Below are 12,368 nucleotides of genomic sequence, written 5' to 3' on the forward strand. Positions count from 1 at the left end.
GTTGTAGGGTGCCTCTCATCCAGTTCTGGTGTGGACAGATCATAGGAACCTGGCATATATACAATCAGCAAAAAGATTAAACCCCCGTCAGTCCCGGTGGTCCTTATTTTTCTCTTGTTTCAATCTAACCATCTCGTACCGGCCTGGATCCCGTAATGTCAAACCGGATGCCCTGTCCAGAATCCATTCCCCAGACGACTCGGTGAAGGTTCCCACCTCTATCCTTCCACCCAGTTGTTCGGTGGCCACGGTGACTTGGGAAATTGAGGACCTGGTTAAACAGGCTCAACAGTCTGAACCTGACCCTGGCACTGGCCCGGAGAATAGAATGTATGTTCCCTCCAGTATCAGAAGCAGATTGATAAGCTGGATGCATTCGGTTAAATTCTCTGCTCATCCCGGTTATTAGCCGAACGATTGCTCTGGTCTCGCGGAGATTTTGGTGGTCGTCCCTCCATAAAGATGTTAGGGAGTACGTCCTCTCTTGTCCAGTTTGTGCCCGAAACAAGGCTTCTCACTTACCCCCATCTGGTCTCTTAAGGCCATTATCTATTCCCAGACGTCCATGGTCTCACATCGCCGTGGACTTCATCACTGGACTACCGGTCTCTCTAGGTATGACCACCATCCTTACAATAGTAGATCGATTCTCTAAGTCTTGTCATTTGGTTCCTTTAAGAAAGCTCCTGTCTGCCCTGCAAACTGCCCAGCTCCTCGTGAAACATGTTTTTCGCCTTCATGGGATCCCGCAAGAAATCCTGTCTGACCGGGGTCCTCAATTTACATCTCAGGTTTGGAAACATTTTTGTTCTGCACTTGAAGCAAAGATTTCTTTAACCTCTGGATATCACCCGCAGTCTAATGGCCAGACCGAGCGGATGAACCAGGAACTGGAGTCCGCCTTGAGATGCCTCACCTCCAATAATCCCTCTGACTGGTGCCATTTTCTCACATGGATTGAGTATGCACATAACTCGCATGTCTCTGCTGCTACGGGCCGCTCCCCATTTGAAGTATCATTAGGATACCAGCCTCCCCTTTTTCCTGCGGACGAGAAGGACATTGCTGTAACTTCGGTTCAGCATCACATTCGCCGCTGCCGGCCCATATGGACCCAAACAGTCTTGGCTCTGAACAGAACGGCTGAAGAAAACCGCCGTCTTACGGACCGGAGGAGAAGACCAGCCCCAGCCTACTCTCCTGGAGATAAGGTTTGGTTGTCTACTAAGGACATCCCATTAAAAGCTATGCCCAAGAAACTCTCCCCTCGTTTTATTGGTCCTTATGAGATTGTGAAGTTGATCAACCCATCCGCAGTCCGTCTCCGCCTTCCGGCATCTCTCCGTATACATCCTACATTCCATGTTTCTCAGCTGAAGCCTGTCCCTCCTGCATCCCCTCCTCCCGCCTGGGAGGTTGATGGCCAGCCTGCCTACTCTGTCCGCAGGATCGTGGACTCCCGTCGGCGAGGTCGGGGATGGCAGTACCTCGTCGACTGGGAGGGTTACGGTCTTGAGGAGAGGTCTTGGGTTCCTAGTTCTTTTATTTTGGATCCCTCCCTTATTTCTGATTATCGCTCTTCCTTCCCATCCTGTTCTTCTGGACCGCCAGATGGCGGTCGTTGAGGGGGGGGTACTGTTGGGGTTCTGGGGTTGTTCTCCCATTCTTTGTCCACCAGAGGGGGCTGAGAGGCGTTTCTCCTGGAGGGTGTGTCCATGATGATGCTGCACGCACCTGCAGCATATTCCTCATCAGTGGACGGGTATATCAACAGGGAGCTGTGGGTACTTCGGTGCCTGATTGTTGATCAGTAATGGTACTTTCGGCCGCAGTGAATTCTCTTGTGTAGAATCCTTGTGAATCCTCTGTGACATCCTTCCTCTTGTTCAAATCCACAGATTTATCCTTGTGCAGAACGAGACGATTTGCCTACCTACCTGTCCGCTCCTCCTCCTCCATCGCCAACTCAACCCGCCGACCCCGGAGCCTCATATTTCCCCCCTATACACCTGGACCTCCTCTTACAAGTAAGATCGAACCTCTCCGTTTATACACTTCAAATTCCCGATGAACGTGAACTCACCATTTCTGTTTGTCCGCACACCAGGATCCCCAGAGACCCAGCCAGGCAGTTCTCTGCTTCAGAACCCCCTTTCCATTACCTGTTTGTTTTCAATAAATATACACCTTTTCTACACCTCAGTGTGGTTTTCTGCATGTGGGTTCGCAAATTGCCAGACACCATGACACTCAGTCTTTACTCTGATACCCATAAATAAAATCCAGTACAACTCTGTAGATTAATATTGTAATTATTTTGTTTGTTTGTTTTTTTCAGAGATTTAGTGAACAAACAAACAGCATCATGAAGAAAAGAAACAAGTCATGAAGAAAGCTCAAAGCAGGACTAGGTTATAAAGTAATACTTTAGGCTTTGAACATCTCACAGAGCACAGTTCAATCTGTCATTCAGAAATTGAAAGACTATTGCAAAGCTGCCAGTCTACCTAGACACGGGTTGGTAAGGTGAGCGTTATTCAGAGATTAGGTTGAAATATTTAATGCTGACCTTTATGGAAGAGTGGCATTAGGGAGCAATTAAACAAAAGACACATATTCGCATTTAGAATTTTCCACACGCCATGTAACGCATACAGCAACCATGGCTTTTATGCAAAATTATATTTGTGGAGAAAAAAGAATGCTACACATCAACCCAAAACACACCATTATCATCATGGAAAATAGTGGTCTCTCCAGGGTCAGTCATGGTGTAAAACATGAGGAAGCATCACCTCCCAATCCTATGAAGTAGTACTGAATTACAGCCTGGGTGATGGAGTGGTGCAGTTGGTAATTCTAGATTATTCTGTATGCTCTTTGCTGGTTCTCCCGGTACATGAGTGGGTTTTCTCCAGGTACTACAGCTTCTTCAAATGGTTAGCTGAACTAGTCTCTCCAAATTGCCTTTAGGTATGATTGTGTGTGTGGATGGTTGTCCTGTGTCTCTGTGTTGCCATGTGATGGGATTGAGCAATGTGATTTCTCACAATGACCTCTGCAGAGAGACACCAGCCCCCCACTCCAATGATCCTGCAGGTATTGACAAAGAAAGGCCGATTTCATACCACAGCTGGTAAAGCAGAAACAACATATCTGTAAAGCAGCCAATGGCAGATTCTACCCAAGCAGATATGAAGACTAATAAACTTGATAATATAGGATTGATATACATACCTTTGTGACTGTTTTATGAGCAGAACATTAAAATGGGATATTATTCTGCAGGGCAGATATTAAAAGAAATACTACTACTATCAAAGCTATTAGAAATACTACTACTATCAAAGCTATTAGACCACGTTCTTGATTTCTGTGGCATTTTAAATGGGTTAATTATACTAACCCATGTCTAACCCATAGAACACTTTCTAATGTAATGAGTGAGGTATCGAGTGAGGTACACCCCCTCCAGCAACAAGTCCAATCTTTAATGCTGCGCCTGCTAATAGAGTGCAGAGAGTGGCAGTCAGTCAGCAATCTTTTATTTCCATAGCTGTAATCATACTTCTCTGTAGATTAATCATCATTTGTAAAGTGTTACAGAGATATGTCTGCAGACAACTGGGGCTCATTCTCAGAAATGAGGCTATGTGGCGTCGGCTATGAGGTCATGTGTCTAGGCTGATGAAGTGATGGCGCAGTGAGATGTCTACGACAGTGATACCATTAGATCAAAACTCAGCCCGGTTTCTATTCCTTCATTTTTTATATCACCAATAACCAGATACTATCCAGTGACACATAAAGGGTTAAAGTGTAAAATCAAAGTGGAGGAATAGTCACCCTGAGCCGCTGGAAATCCCGGCCCCTGGCCACGCTTTCACCGCCGCTCTGAGCCGCCGGAGATCCATCACCTGCAGCTGCCGCCGGTCCTTTCCCCACTGCCATTGATCCTGTCCTCGCTGCCGCCGGTCCCTGCGCCGAGGCAGCATCTGTCCCCGCTGCTGCCGGTCCTAGTGCCCGCTGCTGTGGTGCAGCTCTCAGAGTCTGCTGTCTTTCTGGCTCCCTGTGCTCCGTCCGAGCTTCTGGCTCCCTCTTCTGGCTCCCTGTGCTCCGTCCGAGCTTCTGGCTCCCTGTGCTCCGTCCGAGCTTCTGGCTCCCTGTGCTCCGTCCAAGCTTCTGGCTCCCTGTGCTCCTCCCGAGGCTCCCTGTGCTCCTCCCGAGGCTCCCTGTGCTCCTCCCGAGGCTCCCTGTGCTCCAGAGCCTGCAGCCAGCCCTCCAGAGCCTGCAGCCAGCCCTCCAGAGCCTGCAGCCAGCCCTCCAGAGCCTGCAGCCAGCCCTCCAGAGCCGCCGCCTTCAGGGGTCCTGGAGACGCCCCTGAGCGGCTGCAGCTCAGCCTCTGACATCGCTGTCCCCCGCGGCTCCAGCTCCGCCGGCGGACCTCCCACTAGGGGTTTGCCTCCTGTGCCGGTGACGCCTGCCTGACCTCCCAGAACTTTCTGCCTCCTGCAAATGCCACCCTGGTTGGGTAGGTTTTGTTTGTGGACTGAGTTTTTTGTGTTTTGTTTTCTGGACTTTGATTCCCCCCTCCCAGCACCCCTCCACCCTGTTGGGTTGTTTTTTCATTGTTGTTTTCCTGGACTCTAGCCCCCTGTCCAGCACCCCTCCGCCCACCCTTGTTGTGTTTGGACTTTTGTTTTTTTTGGCCGTCATCACATTGATTAGTAGTACATTCTAAAATAAGGATTACATGAGTTTTAATCACATCAATCATAATACAGAATCACTTGTTACTTCTAGATTTCTGTTACAATAAAGATTATATAAATTTCAATCAACATTAAATCATAATTCAAGATTACTTGTTGCCTCGGGATTTTTTGTGATCTGTTTTCTGTGTCCTGGAAAGATCTCAATCAGTCCAACCAGGTTCCACGACAACAGTCATGTACTTTTTACAACCTTTTAAGTTTTGAAGTGAAATTACCAATAGACAATTTCATCTTGAACCCATAAAGACATGCCCATCACTAAACTACCTGTAACTAATCACCAAAGCGGGCATTTTGATATCTTTCAGAAATCAAGTCATTATTGTGGAAACAGAGGAGCAATGGATGGGAACTAAACATTACTCAGTAATCTAGTATAATACTTTATTGATCCCCTAAAGGGGGGAAATTTAGTTTGTCTCAGCATTGCACACAAAAACAATAATAAATTATAATGAGCATATCCACCTGGGAGGCTTACTGGGGAAACGATTATGGGTCTTACTTCCGGCGCCCACCGGAAGTAGCAATATTTCACCGTGATTTTTTTTGTGTTTTTTTTTTTGTCTACATTCATGATACATCTCTCTTACATCTCTTGCATCTTTCTTTTCAGTTAAAATACAATATTTAGTTTAACTTGTTCACGGACACACCGTCTGCTCAGTACAAAGGATAGGATCGTAATTGTGAGTTTAATCATGGGGAGTGACAGGAACACGATCATTACGTTTTGTAACGGAATGACCGTGACTTAGCAGCACTGCAAGCACCTTGTTTCTCTGAAGAGCTGACATTAATAAAGACGAGAAAAGTAGAGAAGCTGTTCAGAGTTCTGAGCTGCTGTTCTGCTCCGACAGTGTAAAACACCAGAACTACATAATATTATCTTGATGTGATGTGAATTTTATTTTTCATTTGTATTTAAAAAAAATAATAAAGTTCATGATATGAGTCTTTATTATTATGTTTGGGTCAGGAACATTTTTTATAAGACAAAATATCTGGGTTCATTTTGTCCATCACAACCAGAATATCGAGGTTCTCCATTGCTGAGTGTCACTGCAAATCAGTGGAGAAATGTGCACAACTGCTGCACTCCAAACCGTAATATGGAGAATCTCCCCACTGAACCAGAACCGAACTGAATCACACATTAACCTGTCATAGAGAGCAACTTGCCACTGGAAAGTGTCTGCCCTTTTAGAGCTCGGGTAACTGTTGTACTGTTCGTGGCTGTACTTTAATAATCAGACCAAGTTTAATTTGTGGCAGCAACAAGTGTGTCTTGAACATGCTCCCAAAACCAAGGCGGTAGTTTTCATCAACTACCGACAGATAAGGAAACAAAAAGAATTTGACTAAAAATTCTAAACTTGAACAGAGATCCCAAAATGCTCTATGTGTGCTCATTTCATTGTATGGATAGAAAACCAAGGGAAGAAAATCCGCATCTGCATTCGAAGCAACTGAGTCAGTGAAGTAGCTAAAGATTCTAGTGCGGTTTATTTACGGGCATTTCTACAAGTCGCCATTCCTCCCCGCATTAACTGTAGGTATATGGAAGTAAATATGTGCCATCAGAATTTGAATCAAAAATGCATCTGAAACTTGAATGTTGTATATTTGCGCTTACTTTTTCAATTTGAAAATTAATTCAGAATACAATTTTGACCTAAAAAAAAAATTCAGTGTCATTATTTGTACACGTTTGCAATTTTCATTTGTTAAAAAAATTCACATTCCTATTTCAAAGTGATGAAATTTTTAATATATATTTTTTTCAGTGTTAAAAAAATTCAGCATATAAAAAAATTCAACTTTTAAAAATTCAAATGCAATATTTTCAGTGTCGTAAAAATTCAACTTGCTCAAATTTGCTGTCTCAAATTCAACATCTAAAAATTCGCTGTACAAAAATGGCGAGGTTACTTCAGGTCACAGACATTAGCAATCGTTGTCAGATTTCAACACTGAGCCAATCACATGACCTAAGCGTCATATTGAAGAAATACCAGCATCACCGAGGTCAGCGACCATGGAGGCGAACGCAAACCCAACGGTGAGTCTATGCTTTCATATTTCTGTAGTACATTTTATTTTGCGCATGAACTTTGATACATGATATTAAAGCTTGATTTAAAACACGGGTTTGGGCCGTTGTTAATCTTACGCCATGTAATGCTGGCATATTAGTTCTCGCTACCTGCTAGACCTCCACCCCCTTCTCTTGGCTGTCCCACACCCAAATTTCCCCTGTTTTATTTAAAAAAGGAATATCACTTGCGCCAAGTCTAGAATCTTTAAAGATAACTGATGGGTGGCGACTTTCTGGGTTGTTTGTATGTTGTCTTAGGTGAGACTGAGACAGGCAGTCTTAGTAAAAGTCGTAATTTTCCAGGTGATGCTACTGCTAATGTAGAAGCTAATATGGCTGCCTTGTATGCTTCAAGGAGGGGCTGTGAACTCTACCGACATTAATTATAACCACAACCCCATTCTGTTCATCTACTGTATTGTTCATGTGACTTCATTTATGAATAAATTAATACATTTATGGTCATTATAGCGTCATCCAAACTACTGCTTCTCTTATCTGACAAGTGTTGATATATATTAATTTACATTCTTTTTACTTTGTGGTACAAAACGTCGTTCTGTTACCTAGCAACATTAGAAACAACCTCCTTTGTTTTTTCATTTGATTTTAACTCATTTTGAAGAAAATATATGCTTGCAAGTACAGCTGCTAACTTATTAAAATCATTTTAATCCCCACTACTTTGTATCTCCAAAATATATCTTTGGTTACAAAGAATGTTTCAGCTATGCTAAAATTTGTGATTAATGTTGTAATTAAAAGCAAATTCTGATTAAGTTACACACCATTCAATTCCTGAACCCCACAGTGCCTTGACAGGAGTAAATTTTTAATTGGATAATTTAATGTGTAGCATGTATACTATCGTTCATTTAATTTGTAACATAGGAATCTGCAATCAAGTACATTTTGAGTTCTCTTGATCCCTTCTTTGTGTTTTCCAGGGTGTAGATTCCCGAAATTGAATGGGAGGAGAGCGGGCTTCCTCTTCAGGAAGAGTCAAACGTCACAGTACCAAATTCAAATGTGCAACCGACTGACGAACAAATGGACTTAAGAGACGCAGTAAACCCAAAAGGCACATCACTGTCTTTTGGTTGTGACGTTTATATTGCTGCAGTTCTGTTTTGTGAACAGTTCTTCACTCTGTGAAAGTTATATTAGACGCTCTGATTTGCAGCTCTGTAATCTCACATACTGAGGTCTGGCTGTCAGATAGTCAATGATCCAGGTGTTGAGTGATGCATCTACAGCCATTTTAGTCAGCTTCTACCATAGTAATCCTCGCTGGATAGTGTTGAAGGCTGATGAAAAGTCAGAGAAAAGGATGCGGACAATGGTGTCAGGTCTGTCAAGAGAGGAATACGCCCTCTGCAGCAAGTATATAATTGCATCATCCACTCCTAAGTGGGGCTGGTATGCAAACTGGGGAGGGTCTTGGTCTGCATCCACCTGTGACCACAGATGTACCAGAACCAGCCTCTCCATAACATTCATAATGTGAGAGGTCAGAGCAATGGGTCTATAGTCGTTCAGTGTTTTTGGAAGTATCTTCTTTGGTACTGGAACCAAGCACAATGTTTTCCATAGTTCTGGTACTCTATGGAGCTTAAGGTTCAAGTTAAAGAGGTACAGCAAGACTCCACTTAACTGACCTGCACATGTCTTTAGGACATTTGGGCTGATATTGTCTGGACCATGGGATTTCCCAGGTGAAGTTTCTCCAACTGTCTTTTCACCTGGTCAGCAGTCGTAAAACTACAAGCAGACAATGTGTGGGAAGAGGGGCTGTAACTAGAAACTGGGGAGTGAAAACGGTTAAAGAACTGGTTCAGTTCATTTGCCCATTTCTAATGCACCACGTAGTGTATGCATTAGAATATGCATAAAAAAATTTCTATTAAACCTCTTCCAAAGTGAACAAAAAAGTGTTTTTTGGGGGGGTTAATTTTTTTCTCTGTTTTTCTGTGTTTTTACTTCAACCCTCCATGTACAGTAAAGATGAAAAGGTGTCAAAGTCCCAACTTTAGGCATTCAGAGAAATAAGTTTTCTGATAATGAAAATCAGCTGACAAATCACAGCAGATTCATGTCCTTGAATATGATAAATAGTATTTTACTGTTCTTAGATACTTTTGTAAATGCCTGACTGGTAGTCAGTTCTGTTTTGTGCCACTGTCCATTGACCCTAAAAATGTAAAGTAGAGCACTTTTAATGGATATCATTTTAATTTAATATACTGACCTCATTGGTTCCCTAGGTAACAAGGAGATAAACTACACAACAAACTACAAGAGGCCCAACATCCTCCTGGTATCATCTGCATGTCTAGTTTTAAACAGGTATGTCATTTTTTGTTCAGATTTTTACAAACTGAGTAAACAACTGCTACTTCGACAAGAAAAACCACACTAATTAAGCAAGATCAAGGTTCCTATTTGTGTAACAGTTGAAGTACTTGGAGACATAGTTTCCTTAGAAAGGACATTTTCTTCTACTGGTGAAAGAGGTGAGAAAACAAAAGACAACACTGAATGAGATAACTCATGCTAGTGCATAGATTGCTTAGGTTGCTGTGCCAACTAAAAACAATGAATTTGCTGTGTCTAAAGATTATAATGACATTATTAATAAAAAATCCAATAAAAATCTAGTTGCTTTATAAAATCTTCTCATGTGTAATACCTAAAAAAACACAAATGGGTCAACTGCCAGGATTCTCTTTCAGTTAATGGCGCAAGGTCAGGTTAATTAAAATATAGTGCTTTTAATTTTCCGGAGACCTTTACTTGTTTCCCTCCCTCTTCCCCCAAGCCCCCTTTAATGTTTTTCTGTTTGATGCTTTTGTACAAAAGATGAGAGTATGTCCCTTGATCAAAGTTAGGGAATTTGTTGTACTCACCGTCTACACAAGCTGGCCTCGCCCTGATGGTGCCAGCAATCTGGCCTCTCCGACAGGCGCAGCGCGCGGTCTGCCGTGCGATTGTCCGTCTGGGAACAGTGCTGTCTCTGTTGAGCATCACTATCTCACAGGTCCCCACCACTAACTGGCCTGCCAAAAAAGAAGAGGAGAACAAGGCCACAATGTCAGCATAATGAGAGTATAATTAACTTTAAATAGGAGCAACTGGTGTTGGAAGGTAAAATCAGCTGTTTGCATAGAACCTAGCTCGGATATGTTTATGTGTTTTACGTCTCATGAATATGCTTTCCAGAGACATGTCTCTAACTGAACCAGTCTCTGCAGTCTAATCACATTTTCGTCAAGGATTTCATTGCATTTATCAATCCAGCTTGTTCATTGTTAGTTTTACACCACATTAAATAATTTTTCTGATAATTATTAAATGTGTGACCTCTAAGGCCTGTCGTGAAAACTGGTATGAGAATGTGAGATCTGTCCAGGTGCATGCAGAAAACGGAATTAAGGCCTGAGAAATAACAGTAAATCTTGTATATTAATTTAATTATGATTAAGAGTAACAAGTATAAAATAATAATACACATGTCAGAGAAGGAATGTCTGTAATGTATAATCAAAATATATGTTCTGTATTTTTGATCAGTTAAATGTTATAATGCATTATGGAAATTTAGGTTTGTACTTTTGAGTTAACAGTAACAACTTGATTGTTGTATAATGATCATTGATTATTAAAGATTAGAGATTTCCCCAAAGTGAGGAAGAAACATACTGAAGTAATAAGTTGATAAAGTAACACATTGATTATGTTTTGTAATGAAAGAAAGACTAAGAAGGAGAATAGACTTTGTTGAGCTGAGTACACTGAGCAGGACGAGGGTGCGGCAGAAACAGATGGCCAGGGGAAAATTGATTATGAATTACAGATGGCCAGGGGAAAATTGATTATGAATTACAGATGGCCAGGGGAAAATTGATTATGAATTACAGATGGCCAGTGGAACAAAAGGAAGTACAGGAGATTGCTGTAATGAGGTATGAGTGAGTCATAAGAGAGTTGGGGAAGGTTGGGACTTTCCACAGACAGTGGGAAGGTTCTAAAGTCACGCAGCCCTGCCCCGTAGACCGCCCTGGGTTGAGAGGGCATAAAAACTGGAGCACAGGGGAGGAAAGGGGTTCTTCGTCCGCGGCGCAGAAGAGGAGCCAACAAGAAGACGCAGGCTAAAGACCAGCAGAGGACCACACCCCGGGACCAAGGGAAGCTTAAAGACTTCACGCCGCCAAGAAGGGACGAGTTCCACCAGCCCCCGACCCTGGTTCCTGATCCGACCAACTCCTCTGCCTCTACCCAACGCTCTCCACTCTACTGCAGCCGACTTGGAGAAGAGACGGAGGTAATTTAATGACAAAGATTCTGCACGTTAGAAGGACAACAAACAGTTCTGCTCCGCTTCTCTTCTGAAAGAGGACTTTGCTCCGGCTGGACAAAGACTTTGACCAAGGATATCTAAAGATTACCGCTGCCGAGACCAAGAACCATCGGGTATGAGTTGACCTGCTTCCCCCAAAGCCTCGCTCAGTAGACTTAGTGACACAGGTTAGGGATAGGAATGAGGACAGGATGTGATTGATTTTAAATTGATTTTATTATATTCTTACCTGTTTCATAATCTTTGGGATATTAACCTGCTTGTCATATGCCCCTGCTAAAGCTTGCTTAATAAAATTATATTCTAAAATATCAATGAGAATTGTGGACAGTGAGTTTAATTGTGTCAGTCTTAATTATTATTGGTTCTCCTGAATATAGTAAAGTTAACATACATGATTCTAGAGATGTGGTGGCTTTGTGTTTTCCTCTGGTGAGTGTTAAAATAATGACCCTGAGACTTAAATCTAAGTCACTAAACCCAATCTAGCCGTTAACAAGTACCGTTATTTTAGGAGAGGAGCTTCCGTTAACAGGAGTGGTTGTAGTGGTTATGCAGCTGTGAGGGCTACTCAGCTGATTGTTCCTCAACTGAAAATGGTCGTAACTTCTGGATCGAAGGTAGTTAGAGCTAGACGAGTCCCTTCCATCCCCAGTTTAAATAGATAATTCTCCATAAACTGCCTCTAGGGTAAGACCCAAGTTTTGGGGATTTTCCGGACCTGTTAGACAGAGAACTGGGCAGTAGTGAGTCCGAGGAGTTGTGAGACGTAGGTGGGGCTTATTACTGGGTAGTAACAAACAGGCCGTAAGGTCACACAAAATGTGCAATGATATCGAGAATAAATATGATGGACTTAGGTCAGTTCTTATTGCATTCAATAACAATCATTAATAATACTTCCTACACTGCTTTAAAACAACTATTTTATTCAAAGTATTAATGAAGTACTCATCCATTTATCCATTCGGTTCTAATAATGCCTGGATTTATTTATGGGTCTTTAAGCAAAGTGGGCAAAACATGTTTTTTGTACTCAAAGAATTTATAATTTTTCCTGTTCTATTGAATATTTGTTAAATGATGGCATTAAAGTTTGTGATGGTAATATCAAACCATGACAATTTAATCTTGCATA

General features: G+C 42.4%; 1 protein-coding gene and 1 long non-coding RNA gene across 6 annotated transcripts in view; one reads left to right on the top strand and one right to left on the bottom strand.

Moving 5' to 3' along the window:
- tafa5l (TAFA chemokine like family member 5, like) overlaps window positions 1-12,368 on the bottom strand; it is a 201,153-nt gene that overhangs the window by 110,190 nt on the left and 78,595 nt on the right. For all 4 annotated transcript variants that reach the window (XR_001776782.2, XR_001776781.2, XR_534029.3 and 1 more), the window contains exon 2: window positions 9,780-9,929. Coding sequence is in view for 1 of the 4 variants with exons in the window: in XM_008413145.3 (XP_008411367.1) it covers window positions 9,780-9,929 (150 nt within the window). In the remaining 3 variants the exon portion in view is untranslated. The remainder of the gene's footprint in view (window positions 1-9,779; window positions 9,930-12,368) is intronic.
- LOC145552133 (uncharacterized) lies at window positions 1,182-11,545 on the top strand. Of its 2 annotated transcripts, XR_014088074.1 has the most exons (6): window positions 1,182-1,816; window positions 1,899-2,027; window positions 2,108-6,837; window positions 7,821-9,219; window positions 10,241-10,267; window positions 10,964-11,545. It is a non-coding gene; the product is annotated as an uncharacterized LOC145552133 (long non-coding RNA). The 2 variants fall into 2 exon arrangements; XR_014088073.1 differs by having other exon boundaries at window positions 1,899-6,837.

The sequence above is a fragment of the Poecilia reticulata genome, chromosome 7, assembly GCF_904066995.2.
Source record: "Poecilia reticulata chromosome 7, P_reticulata-male-v2, whole genome shotgun sequence".
NCBI classification, from domain to species: Eukaryota; Metazoa; Chordata; class Actinopteri; order Cyprinodontiformes; family Poeciliidae; genus Poecilia; species Poecilia reticulata.